A 25,331-nucleotide genomic window follows, 5' to 3' on the forward strand; every position below is an offset into this window, starting at 1 on the left:
CTAGAAAAATAGCATGAATGATAATTATGGCAAGTATAGGATATGAATCCTTAGAATGATAAGACGCGAAGTGTATTCTCTTCGCTTATGATCAAGTATGTATATGTTTAGCTTACGTGTATGACAAGACCATGACTAATAAGTGTAGGTGGCATGTCTCTTGTTATCCACATCAGGGGGATACAAGGGGTTCTCATGATGGGCATGGTTCAAGCCGTAAGGGACCCACATGTCACTGAGTAACAAGACGTAGGTGCTCATGTCTCTTGTTATCCACGCCAGGGGGATACGGGAGGTTCTCGACCTAAGGGGAACGGTTCAAGCCGCAAGGGACCCGCACGAAACCGAGGGAGTCCGATGTACGTACATCAGTCATGTATGGGATTGTTCTCGGGGTTACTCCACCCGGGACTATCCGTAAAATGAATCAAGATAATGTTTGTATGTTCAACGCTAACATAATGAATGAACTTAGATACGAATATGCATGTTATGTTTATGTTTATGCGAAAATGACTCCATGCACGTTTATGTTCAAGAACAAGAGCATTAGATGCTACATGATAAGTACAAGGCATGGATTAGAGCAAGTAAAGAACATGATACCGATGACGATCTTAGGTTTCCCCTAATCGTCCGGTTTAGATTAGTGTCATGATATGTTATGTGTAAGCCTCGATACGTAGAGTGTATTCTTGGCAATGCGGTTTTAGATTTCCCCTCAACCGCCATGACACGTATAGGAAGAGAAGCCTATAACAAGTGAGATAAGACTATGACGGCTCTAGTATGCACTACCGTCTAAGTATGCAAGTCCCCACACACGTATAATCAACCGTCAGGTTGTAATGTAGACACATGGTGACCGTAGGTTTCCCCTTGAGGTTGCCTATAGCCTAGGATTTAGGGGAACTCACTGAGACATTATGTCTCATCCCAATCCTTATTTGTTTCAGATAAGCAGGATGTTATTCAAGCTTGAAGTCGGATGGATGTTTCAGCAAGTGTGTGCGTTCGTGTCGCTGCAGGATGCTTGGGACTTTAAGGATGAAATTATATTTATGATTGAGATGTTTATGTTATTAATGTACGAACGCAATTTGTTGTATAATATTCATTCGAATGTAATTTTCTTTATGTTGTATATTTTAATGTATCCATTACTAATGTTAACGCACGTGCCAGACTTTCTAGATACGTCTGGTATGGGTGTTACAAAGATAATTTTATATACAAAATTAAAAATTAGTGTCATTACTATTACTGATCAATAAAAATATCTACCAAAAACGAGGGGGAGAGAAAAGCTTTCATTTCATTTTATGATAAAAAATTCATTTATACCTGTTATTTCACAAACAAAAAAAAAACAAGAAGAAGAAGAAAACCCCGGATCAGTTGAATTTCAAGTATTCAATTTTCATAATAAGGGTACTAAGACTTACTTCACATTTGGAATTACACCCAAAAGACTATTTATCTCAAAGGGGTTTACATATAATTCTAGGAAAACGGCAACGACTACTGTCTTATTTATCAAAGAAAAATAAAATACATTATAAAAAATTAATAAATCAGTTGGGTATTCGGGATTCACAAATTCGTTAATTTCAAGAATCATTTTCAATTATTCGATTTATTAGATCCTGAATTTTGATGCACTTTTTTTTAACGATTCATGGAAGAATGAATCGAGGAAAAACCTATGAATGTGCCAGCTACAGGACCTTCCCGCATATTGATTATTAAAGAATCGAAGTCGATGTGCTTTTAAAAAAGAGGATATCAATGAACTTCTATGAAATGGTTTCAGGGGATTCCGCCAATTCTCTTGATCGTGGGATATCATTGAGAAATCCATGTTATAAAAAGATTTCATGTTATAAAAAGATTTCCTGCGCTTTCTTCTTCTCTTCTTCTTTCTTTTTCTTCTTTCTAGTATGGAATGATATCCAATTTTGTCTCTTATTGAACAAAAATGGTGATATTGTTCCTTCATTGAAGGATAATTTTGATTTTTTAGAAATATAAAAGTCATCCAATAAGAAGGGTTTCCTTTTTTTCAAATGAACGATTTGAAGGCCTATTGATTCTAACAACTGATTCCCGAGTGGATCATTCGGACGTTTCAATTCATAGATGTGGATCTCGGATCTATGAACGGGGATATAACCGAAACTCACAAAGAAAAAAGGAAGTGAAGAAACTTGGACCAAAAGAAATAAAGTGACTTAGACAAATCTTTTTTATCAATAACCTCAGACCAATCAATCGAATATGCAGTCATATGTAATCGATCGAACACTACTTGAAATCGATCGAACACTACTTGAAAACGGCTATTCTGCTCAGAAATGAAATGGTCCAATTGTTCCTGGAAATTCTTACTCCCATTGGACCATTTGTATTTATATGCATTTTGATCCTTATTCATAGATCTCTCGGTTTGATAAATCAAAATAAGAGGCCATTTCTTCTGGTTTTTTTTTTGAATTTGAGAAATGTTGGTTGATCGTGTATTTCCTTGTAGGTCTATGATTAAGAATATTTTTTCCTATTTGATACCTTTGAATTCCATATTCCGAGTTGCGATTTTTATGTTGAGCAAGTAACGTACATATATCTAAATCATGTCTATAACTAGATGATCATTGGAGCTGGGGTTAGAAATTATATGAATGAACATTTTTTTTCTTCATGCAATTCAATTAAAGTAGTTACAATATAGGAAAATCGTCAGTATAAATATTTACAATTAGCGTGCAGCTCTCAGGTTTGGCACAGATCTTTCAATATCTCTAGACTAAAAAAGGAAACTGTGTTATCAATTGTGATGAAATTGAGGCACAAATATTTATAGATCTTTTTTGGAATGGTAAATTTTATAGAGTTCTATTTGCATTTTAGTTTACATAATACACAATCTGAGCTAGAAAATAGTGCAAAATGTAATAAAAGAGACTGCAATGATGCGTGCATATTAATGAACAATAGTGTGTTTGGAACATCATTGACAGAAGACCAAACAACATATGTAAACCTACAGAAAATAATGTGTTTGGAACATCATTTTCTAGCTGCAAAATTTTGTAAAACTTACACAGCCAAAGACAGTTATTCTCCTTAACGGTCCAAACATCTACTCCCAAACAATCCAAAGCATTAGCAAACCATTGGCTTACTGCACAAGACAATTATTTAAGCTAAAGATGCATCCAAGCATGTACTTGTTTCAAAACAATTATTTCAGAGTCAATGATTATAGGATGTAAAATTTTCTGTATCAAAGTTAGAGCAAGCTTTTAATCTAAATCATCTACACTCCCAATGGTACCTCTTGGTATAATGTACACAGGATCATTATTTCAGCATCCGCACAAAGAGATAGATAACCAGCCATAACATCCGAAGGACGACAACATCAACAACATTAACAACATTTCAATACATAAAAATCCCCTGCAACAAATACAATAGCACCTACATAACATAGAACATCAAATCATCAGTAGCAGAAAATAAACAAACGTTATGATCAGTCCCTTTTTACTTCAGCACATCAACATCCAAAAAAGAAGCAAGCAGCAACAAACCATATGAAAAAACGGCTACAACATTAGTAAAATAGCACCTCAGAATATACAATGTGAAAAGTGAAAAAAGAGGCATTCATTCATTCCAATAATTGAAAACATACGACATTGGTTCATCAAATACTAAGCTATAACAAATAAACTGCTTATTACATTAATATTAGGAATTAATATTGTAACTAAACATTCTTCCTACACAAAGGACATGTTCTTCTGACACTCATCCACTTTTGGATGCAATCTCTGTGAAACACGTGAGAACAGCAATGTCGTGGCATCCGAACTGCTGCCGAAGAATCAGACAAGTCACAAAGACATATACAGCATGTGGATTCTACACTGTCGGGTTTCGAAGCATCCGACCCTGTTGTTGGTGGTTCACGTTGTTCAGCAAAGTTCCGACCAGCATAATTCAATCCGAAATTTGTATGCACCCCAAGAACTGAAGCATTGAAAACACCACGAACGTTTGGTGGATTGATCCTTGTTCTTCTTGGTCCCAGACGGACATTTGAATTCATTGTTATTGGTGTTGTTGTAGGTATTACAGAAGAAAGCATGTTGTGGTTGTGGGGTTGAACCACAAAAGAATCAAACACAGCAACGTTGTCTACAATCGAAAAGGGTACGAAACCACTACGAACTCTGTTCATTATGTTTTTCGTTACTGACTTACTGCAAACTTGGAATCGAGAGAGCGATAATATTGAAACAACAGAGAAAGTGTTTTTCGTCGTTGATATTATTATTATGTTGAGGGTATAAGTGAGTGTCTATCCTCTTATAATAGTTAGTTATATAGACAGACAGAACTAGGGTTTTTACGCACTTGCTTGGAAGCTTCTTGATTTATTTATTTATTTTTTTTATTTCATTTGGGTTAATTTGCTAGTAAATCTGTTTTTGCTTTTTTTGAAAGGAAGTAATTAATCTTTTCTTGTTAAACCCCTCTCTCTCTCCCCTCTCCCTCCCTCCCTCCCTCCCTCTCTCTCTCTAATTGATTTATCACAATGTTATGGTCCAAGTCTAAACCACATTGAACGGCTAAGTTGTTTACCATAAAAGACTCGTGTATTTGTCACAATGTTTCTATTAATTTTTTTATATATGTAAAAATGCGTTAAATATTTACACTGTGCCAATTGTAGAAAAATTCGTTAAATATTTGCACCGTGTCGGTTGCGGGTTATATTTGTGGAAGCAAATTTTTATGTATCGATATAAAAAAGTCGATGTCGATATGATAATTTTTTACAGAAATAGACCCACATAATAAATATGAGTAAAAATATAGACACATGTATAAATTATAAATAAAATAACTTTTCATTTAAGTATGAGTAAAAATATAGACACGCGTATAAATTACAACGAAAATATAGTTCTACGTATTAATATATAAGTAAAATATAGGCACGGGTATCAATTATAAAAAAATATTTTCTCTTCTAAAGTATTTGTGGAAATATTGAGACGTGAATAAATTACAAAAAAAAATCCTCGTAAAAATACAGAAACGTGCATAAACTACAAAATAGTAGGTCCCATAAAAATATAGGCACATTCATAAATTACAAAAATAGGTCCCGTATTAAATATGAATAAAATGTGCGTCCACAATCTACGTAATGATAACATGTGCGTCCACAATCTACGTAATGATACATGCATATCAATTTCTATAAGTAACTATATTTTTTTTTTGAGTCCTGATAGGTATACCACCATAGGTGGCAATACCACTCCTACACCCACATAAAAAAATGACATGTGACAATGTGGGCCTCACACTCCACTTATTGTCTCTCTTTTCCTTTTTCCTTCATCCCTCTCTTCTCTTTTCCTTTTTCCTTCATCCCTCTCTTCTCTTTTCCTTGTGCACTCTCTTCTCCAATCGACCGCCGCTGTCGGCCCCACCACCAACACCATTATCATTACTGATTCCCTTCCAACCATAAATAACTACCATAAATAATTTCCTTTTTCCTCACCCTCTCTGAACTCTCTCCTTCCCCTCAAATCTAATCTGCATTTTTTCTTTTTCTCTTCTCCCTCGCCTGAGTTTTCTCTCTAAGGAACAGTGGTACAATGTTTATTAAAGACTGAAATTAAGGTATTTTAAAACTAGTTGTGGAAATAGTTAATTACCTTCGATTTCCTCCGCCATTTTCACCGTCGCCATTGGTTGATCTTCCTTCCACTTGGCTTCATCGGCGATTACCTCAATCTGCCCATTTGCTTCAACATAAAGGTGAGTTTTTTTTTTTTGCCTCTTCAATGGGCGAGAAGAGATTGTAAAAGAGATTGGTTTTATTTGAATTTTATTTACATGGTTATTGTAAAAAAGATTGGGTTAGGGTTGAGTTGAATTTTTTGAGTTTTATGTACAAGTTTTACTGATAAAGAAGGTTTTGTTTAATGAATTTAGAGATTGAGTTGGTCTCTTAGTAGCTTTATTTTATTCCTAATTATTTGGTAGACTCAATAAGGTTTATTGATTATGATGGTTATCGTTTTAACAAAGACATGTTTTGATTTGTTTATTTAATTAAGCATTTTTAAATGAATGTTAAATTGAGATAATGTCGGTTCAGAAAAGTAGAAATCCTATGCAGTTCTAATTGAATCACAATAAAGACATGAAGACATCATTTTTCTTTTTGGATGAAGATAATCTATTTTTGATTTTGAATCGCATTGGCTAAAAAACTATGTGTGTGTGTTGCTTGTCCTACTGTGCATATGCGTGCAATACTCGCAGCTTAATGGTCCGACATACCCTAACTACCATGATAAAACGTAATTTGGTAAACTTGCGACCAATTTTGAACGCGGGAAAAAACATGGTGACGCGTTTGTAAAATTGTGGTTACACGCTTCAAATATTTAGCTATATGTAGTTTTCTTGCTAAAACAATACCATTCTATGGCAATTTATCACAGAGATATCAAGAGATATATATTCTATGTTTCTTGGACTCTTAATTGCATTAGTTTTCTGTTATGAGTATGGTAAACTTATAGACTACCAATTTTGCACGCAAGAAAACATATGGTTACGCCTTTGTACAATTTTGGTTATACTCTTCAAAATTTTGGTTATATATAGTTATAATAGTTCTATTCGACAATGCTAGTAGAGTCAATCAAATTACCTAAGGACATCATGTGCTTACTCGTTTGTGCTTGAAAGTCTGGATGTATGGTTAGATGATAAAAAAGATCACCTATCAGCTCAATTTTTTTGTATCACTTTCTGGAAGATTTGGCAGGTTAGGAACTAGATGGTGCTCCAAAATCAGCAATTGAATCTTATCCAAATAGCTATTTCACCTATAGCTACTGTTTTAGTGAGAACTGATACTGAATTTTGGTGTCCCCCTCCACCAGGTGTGATGAATCTGAATTTGAATGTGGATTGAGGATGCTTTAAGGATGATACAATGATATGGAGAATAGTAGTCTAGAGACCATAGAGGAGTCCTGAAATTTGCTGCAACAAAACTAGAATGAAGGCAACTATTCCCTGCTCTGGCCGAAGCATTAGCCCTTCAGTGGTGTCTCCAATGGATCCTCACAACAAATCAAGATGGACATTTCCTCATTGAAACTGAGTCTGAAATCACGGTGAAATGTATCCAAGGTCTTATTTGGGTGGTTGAGATATAAAATATTATTCTAGATTGCATAGACATTTTATCTACTCTGTACAATTGTACTGTTATTTTTATTAAAAGAACTAAGATTGTTGCTGCCCATAGCCTAGTGGGAGTTGAAAAAGGTTTGGTTCTAACTCATGGGTGGGATATGTCCCTAAACCCGCAGTCTCTGCTGCTTGTACTAATATGCATAACCATCTTTAATTGAATACATGTTTGCTTGTAAAAAAATAATTGTTCATGTATCAATGTTGTACTATATATGAACACAAATAATTGTGGTTATGTGGTTATGAAAAAATAGAGGTCACATATTTGTAAAAATGTGGTCATACAGACCATATATTTGGCTAGTTTATATATCTCAGATGTAAATAATTTCGTTTTAGGCGAATCGAACGCATGATCTCATTTGATCATTGCATTAAAAGTCTTTCAAACGATAAATAAATTCTTTTACAATCTGCAAGTTTATCACGCCTAAAGACGGACAAGTTCTAATTTCTGAAAAAATAGTGGTCACACATATTAAAAAATATGGTCACACATACCATATATTTGGCGAGTTTATATTTACCAGGTATAAATAATCTTGTTTTAGGCGAGTCAAACACACAATCTAATTTGATCACTTCACTAAAAGCAATTCCAACAATAAATAACTTATTTTACAATCTGCGAGTTTATCACACCTAAAGGCGGACAAGTTCTAATTTCTGAAAAAATAGTGGTCACGCATATTAAAAATGTGGTCACACATACCATATATTTGGCTAGTTTATATTTACCAGGTGTAAATAATATCATTTTAGGCGAATCGAACGCATGATTTCATTTGATCACTTCACTAAAAGCATTTCCAACCATAAATAACCTGTTTTACAATCGGCAAGTTTATCACGCCTAAGGACGGACAAATTCTAATTTATGAAAAAAAATAGTGGTCACATATTTGTAAAAATGTGGTCATACAGACCATATATTTGGCTAGTTTATATTTCCCAAATGTAAATAATTTCGTGCATTGGCAAGTTTATATTTGGCTAGATTATCTCTTCATCCAATTCCTGCATTTGCTTGAGGACCTCAGCACAGCCAGAAGCAACCTCCTCTGCCATGTACAACATAGCATTGGCAAACCTGTCATTGGAGGCAATGCCGTGTAACGGGTGAGAATAACGCGTCTTTAGGTGTGCTAAACTCGCAGATTGTAAAATAAGTTATTTATTGTTGGAATTGCTTTTAGTGTAGTGATCAAATTAGATTATGTGTTTGATTCGCATAAAACAAGATTATTTATACATGGGAAATATAAACTAGCCAAATATATGTTTTGTGTGACCACATATTTTAAGGTGCGTGACCACTATTTTTTCAGAAATTAGAACTTGTTCGTCTTTAGGCGTGACAAACTTGCAGATTGTAAAAGAAGTTATTTATCGTTTGAAAGGCTTTTAATGCAGTGATCAAATGAGATCATGCGTTCGATTCGCCTAAAACGAAATTATTTACATCTGGGAAATATAAACTAGCCAAATATATGGTCTGTATGACCACATTTTTACAAATACGTGACCATTATTTTTTCATAAATTAGAACTTGTCCGTCCTTAGGCATGATAAACTCGCTGATTGTAAATCAGGTTATTTATGGTTGGAAAGGCTATTAGTGCAGTGATCAAATGAGATCATGCGTTCGATAAAATGGGTACGCCTTTGTAAAATTGGTTTAAACACATGAAAGAAAAAAAACATGGTTACGCCTTTGTAAAATTGTGGTTACACACTTCAAATATTTGGTTATACATAATTTTCTTGTGAAATAAATATTCTTTTAAGGCGAGTTATCACTGAAATATCAAAAGTGATAAAATGTAGTGAAAACAATATCATTTTAAGGCATTTTAAGGCGATATATGTATTCGAGTTTAAACTATTTACTCATATCATTTACATGGTGGAATAAGTGCTTCAAACAATAAAACTAAAACTAAATAAGTTAGCCATATCATATACATGGCCGAATTAGTACATCACATAATAAAATAAAATTCAAAAAATTGAACGTAGTTGCTTGAAGTTGATTCTTCTGAGCTTGACTCGGAGTTTTTATTGACTTCTATCAATGATTTCGTTTCAAAAACATGCCTTAACTGTACCTGAAAATGAACCATTTACACATCTATGGCTTTAGTCTGGGACAGTTATACAAACTTTGAAACCAAATCTAAGTGTACTTACATTACTTTCATTTGCCACATGAATTTTTTGTTTCAGATGGCCCATCTTGCGTCATTCATGTATGTCTTTTATAGAAATGTATAAGAAAAGCAACATAGAGAGAAATATTTGCAACAAAGGCAATCTTTCAAAAGTTACAAACAATAAATAATTAAGAATAGAAAGACACACCTCAGGCTTGCCATAATCGTTCTTCCTAAATTTCAAGGATTTTGGATCAATTTGACAATTTGTCTGGTCTAACATCAAAAAAAAAATTGTTTAAATACATGACCTTTGTTGCGATATAGAAAGAATCAAAACCAAATGATACAAGAACAAGAACAACATACAAATAACAAATGTTCCACCAAACAATTAGGCTATATGTCTATCAGAGAAAACATAAGCAAACCAATTTTGTTAAAAGTTGTAAAGGTAATGAGTTACATAATGTGGTTGGTTTCAGAAGAAAAGGGAAACAACATCAACATGTGTGACTATTATGGGTCTGGCACCAGGACCCAAAATTATAAAGTCTACGGAAGGAGGATGAAGAGATGTGAAGTGCTTGATCAAAACTCCAAAGGGGATATGAGTTTCAAATTTCTACCGAGGAAGTAGTTGAGAGAGCAATTACAGGGTAATCTATATTTTTTTAACAACGCAGGGATAGTTATGTGGAATACACAGTCAAGAAACCATATACATTAATAGATAAAATTCAAACACACATATGAAATAATTTGGACAAGCCTAACTACCTAAGCCAATTTGCCAATTATTCAAGGATGAACCAATTATTAATTGCAGCTTACTATTTGAATGGTAGTTTATGCAAACACCAAAGCCATAGCAGAAAGTTAAATTTCTAGTTTGAGCATTCAATTTTTAAAGATGTAGTCATATAAAATATAGAATAATAAGAAATTAAAAAAAGTAAAAAATATCTAGTAAGTGCAAATTGGATGGTAGCCTTTAGGACATTGCGAATTCTATGTACAACATTACATTAGATACAGGCCAGAAAGAATATTCCACAATTGAGAGGTGCAGTGAAGGTGTTCAAGTTCAAAATAGCCAAATGAATGCGTATTGTACTCAACTAGAAACTTCAAAGTTTAAGTCTGGGTAGGACACTTCTTGCACCAGTGGCAGCAGTAACATGTGAATATGACAATGAATATTGAATTGAACATTAATTGTTGATTCAAATAACTTATAAAGTACTATGGAATCTAGCTAGCAACACTACGGGCTGCCAAACAAATTAGAAACTACTAAAAGTGACCAGGATTTGGAATTTCAGTGGCATCAGAAACCTCTATATTCTTAAGCCATAGTATGAATGTTACTACTTTGAGTATCAAACCAAGCAATTGTTCTATCCTCAATCAAAACATAATGTTATATGTTCAGGAGCCTCTTTTCAAGTCACCAATGATTCCCATAACATACAAAAATCAAAAATCAAAACATAATGCTATAAAGCTATACGTTCAATATCATTGACAAAAATCAAAAATCAAAAAACCCCTTTTATGTTGATTAGGGTTATGGGAAAATTGAAATTGAAAACAAAATAAAAAATCAAATTAATTAACTAACAAAAATAAATAAAAAAAACAGAGATACACTTACAATTTTTTAACAGTTTTAGGGTTTGTATAAAGATTGAGAGAAATGAAGAATCAGAGTAAGAGATTGATGCTGAGAGAGGAGATGGAGGCTTTGAGTTCAACGGAGAATTCGCCGGTTGCGGACTGATTGACGGTGGGTGAGGGTGAGTGATGTGCCGCCGGTGGGTGAGGGTGAGGAGAAAAGAAACGCTTCCTTGGTTGTTCCCGTGTTCTGGAGAAAGTGGGAACGACCGGTTATGGGAGTGGTATACTAGGATGCGGCGGCGACCAGTGGTGATGGCAGGTGAGTGAGAGGCAGAGTGAGAGGGAGAAGAAAGAAAGGGAGATCTAAGAGAGAGAAGAGGGTGAGAAAGAGAAAGTTGTGTGAAATTTCAAAAATACCCATGCCACATAAGGGGTGTATGGAAGAGTGGTATGGAGAAGGGTGTTTATGAATCTTTTTCCTTTTTTTTTTGGTTACAATCTATAAGTAACTATATGTAGTCATACTATATATGGTATTTTTAATAGGAAAAAGATTGGTGAACACCCTTCTCCATACCACTCTTCCATACACCCCTTATGTGGCAAGGGTATTTTTGAAATTTCACACAACTTTCTCTTTCTCACCCTCTTCTCTCTCTTAGATCTCCCTTTCTTCTCCCTCTCAACCGTGTTTGAAGGTCTCAATCTCACAAACCCTCAGAGCCACAATCGATTCAAGGTCAACATCATCTTCTCTCGCAATCTCAAAGCCATAATTTTCATCTTTTATCTTATTCTCTCGCAATCCAAGCACGCAAGGTTCTAGGGTTTGCAACAACTCATCAGCTACGACAAGATTTTCGGTAAGATTCTGATACCCATTTTCTTTTTTATGCATTGAGAAGTCGAATCTTCATTTTCAATTCAAGAGATTCAAATTAAACAATACACCATTGTTAATTTCAAGTTTAAACATAGAAATCATTATTAGGTCATGGGTTTCAGTCATGGAATTAAACAATACACCATTGTGATGGGATCGGATCATTGGGGAAACATGAAACAGGGAGAGATGCTGTAATTAGTGATACTCCACAAATGTAAGCGTATTGAGTTGGGTGACCAGACATGAAGTTTGTGAGTCGCCCTGTATTTTTCTGTTCCTGTTTTGTTCGCCACTTTGATGTCTCTATTCCTTTTTCTTCAGCACAGATATTTAGTAGTTGAGTTGTTTACTTGTAGTGTTTTAATTTTAAGGGTTTTAAGAAGTTGTGTCTTTTAGCAATTAGGCTGTTTTCTTCCAGGAAGGGGACCTCGGTGCCAGTGCAATGGTTAGAGTTATATAGTCATGTCATTAGGTCATGGGTTTCAGTCATGGAATTAGCCTTTGCCTATAATAGATTCATAATCACAATTGGTTTGGCCATTCTATGAACTCCATTATAGTTTGAGCTTTACATCACTATGATGTCCTTTTCCAAGAACTTATGCCATCATATGTTGAGTTTTAAAATTTTCTGAGGATGATTTAGGGTCGTGTTTTCTTATCAGTCTTATTTTATATGCATATATGAATATGTTGAATTATGGTTTTATATTATTTGGATAGGATCTTACTATACAAGTTATAAACCCCGTTCTCAAAATTCTTTTTTTCTGTGTAGTGTTGGCCACTTCCCTATAAAACGTGTTATGAACGACTGTCCCTATAAAACGTGTTATGAACGAATGTACCTGTTTTCTTTAGTCTTTACTTTATTTCTGAACTTTAGCTTAGAGTAATGTAAAACATGGTTGTCAAAATTGTGTTTCCTTGCAGGCAGTATTATCAAATTTTGAGCGCTTATAAATAAAATGCGTTATCAACAATCGCACCTGTTCTCTTTAGTCTACTTTGTTTCTAAACTTTGGTGTAGAGTAATGTGAAGCATGGTTGTCAAAATTGTGTATCTTTCAGGTAGCATTGACAATTGCGGAAACTTTGAGCACTTAAATAAAATTTGTTATCAACAAATGCACCTGTTCACTTCAGTCTTTACTTTGCTTCAAACTTAGCTTATAGTATACAACTGTGGTTCTGTCTCTCAGATTTCTACGATTAATGACATGTAGATTTTTATGAGTGAGATTTCTAGGATGTGTTTCAATTAGTTAGTCTTCGTTGCTTTTTTGCTCTGTGGCAGGACTTTTTAAGTTTCAAACTAGCCTTTTCCTCCAGTTGATGGGTTGTTTTTCACTTTCAATGTACTCTTGGATTTGTGTATCTAGAGGAATACATATCTCGTGGATTTGCGAACCGTAGAGGAAAACCTTCTCAATAAAATAACTACGAAGCACGAACCAGAGAAATTGGGTTTTGTCGTCGGGTTGTCGTAAAATTACTTGAAATAAAAAGGAGATTCATGCGATTTTTGTTGAATGTTGTTTGGATTGTTTGCGATTTGGATTTTCTTTAATCTTTTGTTTGTTACTAGTTGATGATCTAACACAACTATTGATTTTTCTAGGAGTAAAGCGTGCAAATTTATTGATCTATTGATCTTTTATTTCCTATTTGATATTTGTATAAATATATGAGCATGTATATTTCAAAGATAGAAATAATAATCCTTTATTAGTTAAGGGTGTGAGAGGTCATACAATCTTACTTGGATATTAGAGATTAAATTTAAGAAAAACTGGTCATGATTATTCTATATAGAATTGAATGGTAAAAGGTTGTTACTTTCACCTCTCTTACAGGACAACACTGGAAAGTTGGCTAATGGTGCAATTTCAACTTTTGTGAGTGAAGTTGGAGGGGCTGTAATCCATGGAAATGGTCTCCCCATGAATGTTTATGTTGATATGTCTATTTCTTTTCTTGCAACTGCTCATGTTAGTGTAAGTCTCTCATGTTAACATAAAAGATTAGGTGTGTTATCTGTGTTAATGTGCTATCTTTAGGATGAATATCAAAAACAAATTTTATATATCACGTGCAGGAATATCTTGAGGAATATGTTGGAACCGTGAAGAGGAGAACCATATTGTATCAGGTACAGTACAAACTGAAAAGAAGCTTCAATTTAGGTTGTTGTCAATTGTCATGACTTGATATACCCAAGGTGAAAGATAAGAAAGATCTTGGAATCATGAAAGTCAAGGTCTTGTATTACCAGTATAACAAAGAGGAGGGATTGGTTGTACTAGAAGAAAAGATGAAAAGTGTATGAGAAGGACCATAACATGATATAGTGGCTCAAGAAAGAATGAGTGATTCTTTGATAATTGACAGATTTCTTTGTAATGTTTTGACTTGGATGTGTAATATTAAGGTATTGTAAACATTCCTTATTTATTGTAAATCAATGGGAAATTTATCACTAAAATATCAAAAGATATAGATTCTATGTTTCTTGAACTCTTAATATCATGTGAAATAGTGATAAAGACAATTTGGTCATGAAAATAAAATGTGGTTACACCTTTGTTAAAAAATGGTTAAACGCAAATCATTTTTGCATAGTTTTCCTAAAGTCTGTCAAACAATGAAGATCATTCACCTCACTTTATTATCATCAAACAATGAGTAAATAGTTTAAACTCGAATACATATATCGCCTTAAAATGCCTTAAAATGATATTGTTTTCACTACATTTTATCACTTTTGATATTTCAGTGATAACTCGCCTTAAAATAATATTGTTTTCACAGGAAAATTATGTATAACCAAATATTTGAAGTGTGTAACCACAATTTTACAAAGGTGTAACCATGTTTTTTTTTCTTTCATGTGTTTAAGCCAATTTTACAAAGGCGTAACCATTTTATCGAACGCATGATCTCATTTGATCACGCCTAAAGACGGACAAGTTCTAATTTATGAAAAAATAGTGGTCACATATTTGTAAAAATGTGGTCATACTGACCATATATTTGGCTAGTTTATATTTCCCAGATGTAAATAATCTCGTTTAAGGCGAATCGAACGCATGATCTCATTTGATCATTGCACTAAAAGCATTTCCAACCATAAATAACATGTTTTACAATCGGCAAGTTTATCACGCCTAAAGACGGACAAGTTCTAATTTATGAAAAAATAGTGGTCACGTATTTGTAAAAATGTGGTCATACTGACCATATATTTGGCTAGTTTATATTTCCCAGATGTAAATAATCTCGTTTAAGGTGAATTGAACGCATGATCTCATTTGATCACTGCACTAAAAGCATTTCCAATCATAAATAACATGTTTTACAATCGACAAGTTTATCACGCCTAAAGACGGACAAGTTCTAATTTATGAAAAAATAGTGATCACGTATCTGTAAAAATGTGGTCATACTGACCATATATTTGGCTAGTTTATATTTCCCAGATGTAAATAATCTCGTTTAAGGCGAATCGAACGCATGATCTCATTTGATCACTGCACTAAAAACATTTCCAACCATAAATAACCTGTTTTACAATCGGCTAGTTTATCACGCCTAAGGACGGACAAGTTCTAATTTATGAAAAAAATAGTGGTCACACATATGTAAAAATGTGGTCATACAGACCATATATTTGGCTAGTTTATATTTTCCAGATGTAAATAATTTCGTTTTAGGCGAATCGAACGCATAATCTCATTTGATCACTGCACTAAAAACATTTCCAACCATAAATAACCTGTTTTACAATCGGCAAGTTTATCACGCCTAAGGACAAACAAGTTCTAATTTATGAAAAAATAGTGGTCACGTAGTTGTAAAAATGTGGTCATACAATTAAACCCAGATCTGCATCAACAGTTCCACCTTTTGTATCAACGACGGTGACGACGTCGGAATAGAAAAACCCAGTAATTAACAGATTTAACAAAAACCCATAAATTAAACCAAATTAAACTCAAAACTTAAACCCACGATCTTCTAAGTGTTTCTTTTGATTCAATTTTCTATTTGTTGAATGCTCCATAAACATATCACCAACTTTTCTATTTGTTGAATGCTCCATAAACATATCACCAACATTGATTTTGATTAGAGGGTTGACATAGATGCAGATGGAAGAATCACCGAGGAAGAGATAAAAGATGTATGACCCTAATTCAACAATAATGTAAAACCCTAGTTCAACAAATCCATCGCCTTTACCATTGTTGCATTCTATCAGAAACAAATCGGAGTCCCAACTAAACTCAACTAACTCGCCGAAAATTGCATCCGGAGTGACAGATCTGGATTTCCGAATTTGGTTAAGAAACTCAGGTTCAGAAGATGGATCTTTTGATTTTGTTTGTGGAATCCATGGATTCATCACCGGTGTTGAAGAACTTAGAAGCATTGTTGTAAATTTGGTTATGCTGATGAATCTGGTTTTGTTTTTTTACTCTTGTGTTGTACTATTTATGGATTTTGTTGTGGAAGCAAGAGAGAGAGTGGGGATATTGATGAAGAAAGAATATGGTTTTTTTTTTTTTTTGAAAATAAAAAATCTGGGTGCTTAGAAGAAGAAGAAGAAGAACGTGAAAAGAGAGGAGAGAGAGAATGGTTGGAAAGAGCTGTGGGAGTGTGGGCCCCACATTGCCACATGTCATTTTTTTTGTGTGGAGGTAGGAGGGTGTTTGCCACGTTAGGGTGTTCACCTATCAGGACTCGTCTTCTTTTAACACTTTTGTTTTTATCCATTTTTTAATCTTATCTATTATTTTTTACTTTGTTTATAAAATAAAATTTTATACTTTAGTCATTCATAAAGTATAATAACTGAATGAAAAAAAAAACTTAAAACAACTTTTTAGCAAAAAATATATCCTTTTTTTTTAATCTTATCTATTATTTTTTACTTTGTTTATAAAATAAAATTTTATACTTTAATCATTCATAAAGTATAATAACTGAATGAAAAAAAAACTTAAAAAAACTTTTTAGCAAAAAATATATATTGATTATATTAATAAATTTAAATGATTAAATATCTTAAATATTTATATCATCTGGTCACTATTATAATATTTTAAATTCATTCATTAAATGATCATATACATCATTAATTAAATGAATGTAAAATACAGTTTTTTTACTTATAATAATAACCAAGTTGTGTAATTGGTATAAATTGTTTTAAGGTGTGAAACACACCAAAGATAAATGAAAAATGATATTTGACGATTACTTTTTAGAACAAATTGTTTTCCCTTTTTTGAGGAGACAAAAACAATAGAGAATATAATACTCCATCCGTTTCAAAATGAGTGTCGCTTTAGCAAAAAAAAAATTGTTTCAAAATGAATGTCACTTTCAGTTTTCAATGCAATAATAACTTTTCCTTTTCAATTGTACCCTCAAATTAATACTCTGCACACTACTTCCAAAGTATTACTTTTAAAACTAACCAATAGTTAATAAGGATAATTTGGTAAAATAATCATTCTCTTTCTTTTAATCATTACATTTCTTAATATATGTGTAAATACCTAAAACGACACCATTTTAAAACGGAGGAAGTAAAAAGAAAAAAATAATATGAGCATGAATGAGATAGACTTTGCAAGTTATCACAAATGGAGCATTTCTTAATGTATAAGCGTGTACATATGGCACTGGAAAGCCGAATGGATGTTGTTTCCTTAGACTTGACCGGTTGGAAATTTGGGATAAGAATTTGGGATAATTGGAAAGGACAATCACAGTCACACTAGACAGTCTTTCTTTAACGTACACATTAATAACCAATAAGCAATAACCAACTTTATACCTTTTCCTTTCCAATAACTTTATAACTTTTCCTTTTTTATTAAGTTACTTCTCCAAGAAGGAGTCTTCACTGTGTTCTTTGTGTCGTTTCAAATAAGTTTAGTAACCATTCTTCTTCACAGCTGGTACTTCATTTCAGTTAGAGAAGATCAATGGCTACACCAAAAGAGCATGTTGAAGAGATACGAAGGACAAAGTTCTCTATTGGTGGGAATCCTAATCCTTTGACTGAGGATCTTCATCACGCTGTTAAGAATCTCTCTGCCGAACTTTATGCAAAAGATGTCCATTTCCTAATGGAGCTCATACAAGTATACTCATTATCTTTCATCCTCTTTTCTTTCTTAGTATAATCTTGCATGCATGCATGCATAAGTATGAATAATATATACGTTTTTAAAATTTATTTTATTCTTTTTGGGTAGGTTCAGTTACGCATACTAAGACCATGCTCGTTCTTCTTTTACATTTGAATACTTTTCATTACTTTTTTTTTTTGTAAACGTGCATGATTCATAGAGATTTTTCTTTGTTTATATCACTATCATTTTTCCTATATCCAGAATCATGCGATCGTGTTTTTATGAGGGGTTTTATTTCAGCATAAAAATCTAACATCTTATTAAGTCGTATAAAGAAAATATACTATTTAGTGTTTGTTTGGTTTTTCATGATAAAATATAGTTTGAATGAATTCATTTTAGCTAAAAGTGAGTCGAATGTAAAATGAGTAAAAGTGAGTTAACGATAAATTTGTGTTAAAAATTACATTTGGAGTCAAAAGTAACAAATTCTAGCTTCAAGCTATAATCAATTATAGAGTCCAAATCAATTTTAATGGAAAAACATGCAGATATGTCAAAATCAGTTATACACCTCTAAAATTGCTAATGTCTTTGAGAAAGAGAACTAATATAAAAGTCACGGTATATTCCAGTTGTGTACATACTAGGTATTGGACACCAATTTTGTTCTCAAACTCAATAACATTTCTCTTTTCAAATTATAGTAATTGAAATTCATTTGCACAATTTTTGTTTGTCAACTTGAACAGAATGCTGAAGATAACCACTATAATGAGGGAGTGAAGCCAGCACTTGAGTTTGTCATAACTTCTGATGACATTACTGCTACTGGTGCTCCAGCCACATTACTTATTTTCAATAATGAAAAGGGTTTCTCTCCAAAAAACATTGAGTCCATATGCAGTGTTGGAAGATCCACAAAGAAAGGCAATAGGAGCAGTGGTTACATAGGAGAGAAAGGTAAATCACATTCTTATATTTATTTGTTTCTTAAAATGTTGTGTACTTTGGACTCAAGATGGACTTGTGCTAATATGGTTACTTTCGATGACAATTAGTTGAATGTTTTACTTATTTGGTAATCCTTGTTAATCAAGTGATATAAAATTACGCTTGACTGTGAAGTAGGGATATCCATTAAAGTAGCCAAATTGAAGATGATTGTGCAAATCATTGACAAAATCTCTTTAATGGTTGAATTTCAGGAATTGGTTTCAAGAGTGTGTTTCTGGTTACCATGCAGCCGTATATTTTTAGCAATGGATATCAGATAAGGTTCAATGAGAAGCCTTGTCCACATTGCAGTCTTGGGTATATAGTTCCTGAATGGGTTGAGGAGAAGCCAACCCTTGCTGAAATAAAGCAGATATATGGTGCTGGTAAAGACCTTCCAACTACAACCATTGTCTTGCCCCTGAAGCCGGATAAGGTCAACCCTGTTAAACAGCAGCTTTCAAGCGTTCATCCCGAAGTCCTTTTGTTTCTTACAAAAATCAGACACCTTTCGGTTAGAGAAGTTACTGAAAATCCCACACAGAACACTATAACTGCTGTATCTATTTCAAGCGAGATTAACTTTGTGACAAGAAAAAATATGAATGCTGAATCTTACACACTACATCTCTCCGCAGAGGAAAATAGTAATGCTGAGAAAGAGTGCAGCTACTACATGTGGAAGCAAAAGTTTCCGGTCAGGTCAGAAAATGTGGTTGAAAGGAGAACAGATGTTGAAGAATGGGTTGTGACACTGGCCTTCCCAAATCAGGAGAGGCTTCATAGGGGTAAAAGCTCACCAGGGGTCTATGCATTTCTTCCTACAGAGATGGTCACTAATTTTCCTTTCATTATTCAAGCAGATTTTGTCCTTGCCTCATCTAGGGAGACAATTCTCTTGGATAATAAATGGAACCAAGGGATACTTGAATGTGTTCCATCGGCCTTTATGGATGCATTCAAAACACTTGTTGTAGGATCCGATCAAGCTCCGGTATCAAGTTTGGCTCGTATGTTCAAGTTCCTTCCCATTGAAAGTTCGCCATTTGAGAAGTTTAATCATGTGAGGGACAAAATCAAAGCAAAGTTGGTTAATGAAAATATTGTTCCGATAGAGACATACACAGAGCAGAAGCACTTCTATAAGCCTGGTGACGTTAGTAGGTTGCTGTCTGAATTCTGGAATATTTTGAGTAAAGCCCGAGAGGAAGAAGTGTACTTGCTTAACCTATCTTCTCATGATGGGAGGAAGATCTTGAGTTCTTCGTTTGATAAAAGTGAGTATGATAATGTACTCAACTTTTTAGGGGTTAAACTAGTGACCGTTGATTGGTATGCAAAGTGCATCCAGAGTTCTAATCTTGTGGATGGTGTATCAGAAGATCTCTATCTTAAACTTTTACTGTTTGTTGCTAAAAACTGGTCTTCAAGATTTAAGGGAACAAACATTAATAGTATTCCATTGATAAAATACGTGGCTTCTGATGGAACTCTATCCTCTTTCAGTCTTTATGAATGCACACAGCACTATGCAGGTGCGAAGCGAGTAGTAATGACAGACTCAAGTCAGTCTAATGCTTGTTCATGGCTGATCAATTGGAACAAGGAATTTTCATGTGCAGGAAACCGGTTTTTTATGCCAGAAAACACGCAAAAGGCTATCTTGAGATTGGCCCAGAAGCAGACTTTGATGGAATGGCTTGCAAATGACGTTTCTGTTACTAATTTGAACGTGTACACTTTTGCCAATGTCCTATGCAGTTCTCTCAAAAATAGCAGCAAACATGCCATTGCATATGCTCATTTTTTGTACCACTCTTTATCAATGAAGTATTTGTCAAAGCGGGAGGTTGATAGTCTATGTAGTTCTATGCCACTTGTTGACAACTATGGGCGTGTCACAGAAACAAGAAAGGGGGTTCTTGTGCCTGCAAATGTGAGCAAATGGGCAGACTTGATTGTTTCTAATCCTTGGAGGAATGAAAATTATGTTGAGCTCGGAAAGGAGTACCTAAATTCCTCATCTTATGCAGGCCAATTTACAGGTTCCGGGAAGCTTATTAATTTTCTCACAACTCATGTTGGAGCTTCTGACATTCCTCTTATATCTCCTCCAAATGCTGGGTTTTCAGCTGTTGATACACCACTTACCAAAAACAATGCCTTTTTGCTTTTGGATTGGATTCGGAATCTGAAGCACAGAGGAGTGCACCTACCAGAGAGGTTTTTGAAATGTATAAAAGATGGCAGCTGGCTTAAAGTTTCCGTTAATGGATACAGTCCTCCTTCAAAGTCGTTCTTAATTCACTCGCCATTGGGAAAAATCTTGCAAAGTGGTTCGGTTCTTGTTGATATACCCCTCATTGATGAGAGCTTCTATGGGGATAGAATAAACAAGTATGAAGAGGAGTTGAAAACAATTGGAGTGATGTCCAGTTGTGAGGAAGCATGTAAATTCATTGGAAGAGAACTGATGTCTCGCGCTTCTTCCTTCACTTTAAGTAAGAATCATGTCCTTTTGATGCTTAAATTCATCCAATATCTCAGGAGAAGTCTTCTCCCATTGGACAAATTTGTGAACAGCATCAGAGATGAACCTTGGCTAAAGACATCTGAAGGTCTCAGGTCTCCTGTTGGATCTGTATTGAATGATTCCGGATGGAAAGTAGCATCGCAAATTAGTAATATCCCTTTTATTGATCAAGCTTACTTTGGTGAGGAAATATATAGCTACAATGAGGAGCTGAAGTTGTTGGGAGTGGTAGTTGGCTTAAATAGAAAGTACCAAATTGTTATCAAGCACTTAAAATCACCCTCAAATTTGGCCTCTTTGACAGCTGAGGCTGTTCTTTTGATAATGCAATGCATCAAATTCTTGGATGACCCTAGTAAAATCTTAAATTCATTGAAGGGAACAAGCTGCTTGAAGACAAACATGGGTTTCAAAATACCAAGTGAATGTTTCTTGTATGACCAGACGTGGGGCTGCATTTTGGATGTATTCAATGCCCTTCCTGTGATTGATCATAAATTCTATGGAGATAATATTTTCTCTTACAAAAATGAACTGAAAAAAATCGGCGTGGTTGTTGATTTTGGAGATGCTATCAACAGATTTGCTTCTCTCTTCAAACAGAAGGCATCACAAGCTTCATTTAAACAAGAAAATGTCATGTCATTTCTTTCATGTTGCAGGCTGCTGAAGGGGACTGTTTATAGATTTCCTTCTGATTTTTCTACCATTATACATAATCAGAAGTGGCTGTATACTAAGGTTGGTTGTTATGCGTGCCCAAAACAATGCATTTTATATGGTCCGGAGTGGAAATCTATATCTTCAATTAGTTGTCTCCCTTTCATTGACGACAGTGACAAATTTTATGGTACGGCAATACATGAATACAAGGAAGAACTGAAGATCCTTGGTGTTGTTACTGGATTGAAACATGGCGTGAGGTTTGTGCCTAAATGTCTTAATTTCCCTTCAGATCCCTCCACCATTACTCCTGAAAGTGTGTTTTCTTTGCTGGAATGCATCCAAAGTTTATATGAAGAGCATAAGCTTTCCATTGATGATGAGTTCAGAAAGAGATTGTCCAGAAATTGGTTGAAGACACATGCTGGTTATAGGCCTCCAGAGATGTGTTTGCTGTTTAATTCCAAGTGGAGTTCTTTCTTTAATCCAACTGATGGGCCTTTTATTGATGCAAATTTTTATGGTCCTACAATAGCATCTTTCCAGAAAGAATTCAATGCAATAGGTGTCACCACTGACCTAGAGAAAGGATGCTCCTTGCTTGCCGGTCACCTTGAGATTCTCTCTGACAGTGAGACTATTGTCAAAATATACAGGTACGTTATTTAATCACCCACATGATGTGTCTCTTTTTGCTTCTTGCTTGCCAGTCACCTTAACTCTCTTTGACTTTGATAATATTGTGAATATACATAGGTACTTGTCTGAATACAACTGGAAACCTGAGGATAAAGCTGCCAAGAAAATTTGGATTCCCAATGGAACTGAAGGTGGACAGTGGGTCCTCTCTGAAGAATTCATCGTACATGACCCTGATAAGCTTTTTGGTTTAAAATTCTATGTTCTTGAAGATATCTATGATAGGAAGCTTTTTCCTTTCTTTACCTTTGCCATGGAAGTCAGGGCTAAACCCTCACTTGATGATTATGTTGATCTTTGGAATGAATGGGAGAGTTCATTGGAAGAATTGTCGCATGACAAGTGCTGGAAATTCTGGATGTTTATCCTGAAACATTTGGGCACAAATACAGAGAAGAAACTTTCGGAGAGGTTGAGCAAACTACCTGTAACAACAGGAAGCAAAGAGATATTTCTGCTGGACAAGAAAGATGTTTTTATACCTGATAACCTTCATCTGAAGAAGCTTTTTGAGCAGGAGAAGATTTTTGTGTGGTATCCTCAGCAGGACTTTGGGCCTTCTTCCATTTCTAAGTTATATGACATCTACAGAAAAATTGGTGCTCGAAATATATCTGAATCATTATGCAAAGAAGAATCTTCCTTGCTGAATGATGGTGTTGAAATGGTGCATGTTGATCATAATGATATTCTTTTCAACTTAAAAGGTTTGATTAAGCTGATTCTCGGCTTTCTTGCTTGTTCTAGCCTGAAAATGGAACCAGACAAGAGGCATGAAGCTGTTCAAGGTCTTCTCAACCTGAGCTTCCTTGAGGCAAAGGTCCCGGTCACGGTTAACTATAGTCTATCACTGTCATCAGGGGACATCGTTACAAAGAAAGATGACAAAATGGTTCGCTGGGAAAGGCTAAGTTCCAAGTTTTTCATCCAGAAGTTGGATGAGCCGCAGGGAAATGCACTGAAATATGCCACATATTTCTCTGAAACAATATCAGAAGGTGTTTTGTGTGAGAATCATGATTTTGTTCCTGCCCTATCTGAATTGATCACGTTGGGTTTTGTGCTGAAATTCAAGAATGAAGATGTTGAATTTCTGATGGAGTCCAAAAACATGCAGATTTTCTGTGAGGACGAGAAGCTCCTCAGTTCTGCCTTCCCTTCTGACTGAGGATTCTGCATAGATTTTAAGTTGACTTGTTACTATGTCTGTCTCTTTACAGTGTTTTAATTTTTCTTGTTCTTTTTTCTTTGTTCTCTTTTTTGTGGTTTGTGAGAACTATGTTAAGGCACTCTGTTATTGTTATTGAATCACTGAATTACCTGTCAACAATATTTTGCTTCCTTAATTTTATTTGATGGCCTTTACAACATGGCCTTTGTTCTCTTTTACTTTATAATCATGCACTTTATGGAAACTTCAATACTTGACTTTTATATGTTTGCAATTTGCAAGACATCAACATATGCTCAGAATTTGGATAGAAGTCTTAACATTATACTAAATTACATTCCAGAACTTAGGAAAATTATGCAACATCAGTCCAGTCTAGTGGACCGTGATGTTTTATAGCAATTTTCTTTTTGACAAAGGGGCAATACTATCATAATAAACTTGGTGACTAGGTAGAGCTTAGAATCCCATATCTAAGCTCTAGTGGAACTAACAAATAATTTCTTTAATTATATAATTTTTTTTAAAACTTTATGATTAGGTACTTATGTGTTTCGTTTCAACAAGCTGAACATCTTACTATGGTTTTGTGATTCAAGACAAATACACGAAGAAACTCTTTCTTTAGTTAGTCTGCATTTATTGAGAATCGTATTAATGCCATCATTCACTCTGATTATAGATCTTGGATTTATACAACCAAGAAGGCCAAATCTTATATGATATGTTCTCAAATAGGGCAAGTCCACCACACAAAATGTATATACTAAATTTATTAGCTAATTTTGTGCTGTTATATTACATTGCTGGAAATCACAAAACTGTGTGGCCAACAAAATTTTACCAGTGTTGGGCACATAACACATTTAATTCGAAGTGTCGGTGTCATTCACATAGAGCAAGAAAATGTCAAAAGCATAGTGTAGAAGGTAATTGATTTACTTGTCCCTTCATTTTCTTGCACTGTAATTTGATGCAATATACAATCAACCTAAGGAAGAATATAGTCTTAAGAAATCAAAGGGTCGGCATTACAATTGACATCATTTCTACAAAATAGTCTACTGGCTTTATGAGACTAATTTTGAGTTAATTTTCATCCGTGTTTAATGGATCTCTATATGAAAAAAATTAGGTCCATCAACTTGGAGCAAACCACAA

At 34.4% G+C, this 25,331-nt stretch overlaps 2 protein-coding genes and 3 long non-coding RNA genes across 6 annotated transcripts; 3 read left to right on the plus strand and 2 right to left on the minus strand.

Moving 5' to 3' along the window:
• Window positions 1-3,772: 3,772 nt before the first annotated feature.
• On the minus strand, window positions 3,773-4,246 carry LOC146898821 (E3 ubiquitin-protein ligase SIRP1-like). Its single transcript, XM_085736623.1, has one exon. The coding sequence runs from the start codon at window positions 4,244-4,246 to the stop codon at window positions 3,773-3,775; it is 474 nt and encodes a 157-aa protein (XP_085592749.1).
• Window positions 4,247-6,742: 2,496 nt separating this feature from the next.
• On the plus strand, window positions 6,743-7,390 carry LOC146898822 (uncharacterized). The gene is made up of 2 exons (XR_015021637.1): window positions 6,743-6,865; window positions 6,984-7,390. It is a non-coding gene; the product is annotated as an uncharacterized LOC146898822 (long non-coding RNA).
• Window positions 7,391-9,171: 1,781 nt separating this feature from the next.
• LOC146898823 (uncharacterized) lies at window positions 9,172-11,615 on the minus strand. Of its 2 annotated transcripts, XR_015021639.1 has the most exons (3): window positions 11,114-11,615; window positions 9,494-9,732; window positions 9,172-9,411 (listed from the first exon to the last, which is right to left on the minus strand). It is a non-coding gene; the product is annotated as an uncharacterized LOC146898823 (long non-coding RNA). The 2 variants fall into 2 exon arrangements; XR_015021640.1 differs by having other exon boundaries at window positions 9,172-9,732.
• Window positions 11,616-11,760: 145 nt separating this feature from the next.
• Window positions 11,761-14,447, plus strand: LOC146898824 (uncharacterized). Its single transcript, XR_015021638.1, has 3 exons — window positions 11,761-11,939; window positions 13,819-13,959; window positions 14,061-14,447. It is a non-coding gene; the product is annotated as an uncharacterized LOC146898824 (long non-coding RNA).
• Window positions 14,448-17,875: 3,428 nt separating this feature from the next.
• LOC146898825 (uncharacterized) lies at window positions 17,876-24,388 on the plus strand. Its single transcript, XM_085733148.1, has 4 exons — window positions 17,876-18,117; window positions 18,861-19,071; window positions 19,317-22,956; window positions 23,057-24,388. Exons 1-4 carry the CDS (start codon window positions 17,959-17,961, stop codon window positions 24,165-24,167), a joined length of 5,121 nt encoding a protein of 1,706 aa, XP_085589274.1. The 5' UTR covers window positions 17,876-17,958; the 3' UTR covers window positions 24,168-24,388.
• The last annotated feature ends 943 nt before the right edge of the window (window positions 24,389-25,331 follow it).

Source organism: Medicago sativa, chromosome 8 (genome assembly GCF_051527215.1).
Source record: "Medicago sativa cultivar Bolivia chromosome 8, Bolivia_mono, whole genome shotgun sequence".
Lineage (NCBI taxonomy): Eukaryota > Viridiplantae > Streptophyta > Magnoliopsida > Fabales > Fabaceae > Medicago > Medicago sativa.

Excerpts from the sequence above, each read along its gene's own strand:
- LOC146898821 (XM_085736623.1), bottom strand. The coding sequence starts at position 4,246 with ATGAACAGAGTTCGTAGTGGTTTCGTACCCTTTTCGATTGTAGACAAC.
- LOC146898825 (XM_085733148.1), top strand. The coding sequence starts at position 17,959 with ATGGCTACACCAAAAGAGCATGTTGAAGAGATACGAAGGACAAAGTTC. Across the intron at positions 18,118-18,860 it reads TCCTAATGGAGCTCATACAA|AATGCTGAAGATAACCACTA; the intron begins GTATACTCATTA and ends CAACTTGAACAG. Across the intron at positions 22,957-23,056 it reads ACTATTGTCAAAATATACAG|GTACTTGTCTGAATACAACT; the intron begins GTACGTTATTTA and ends GAATATACATAG.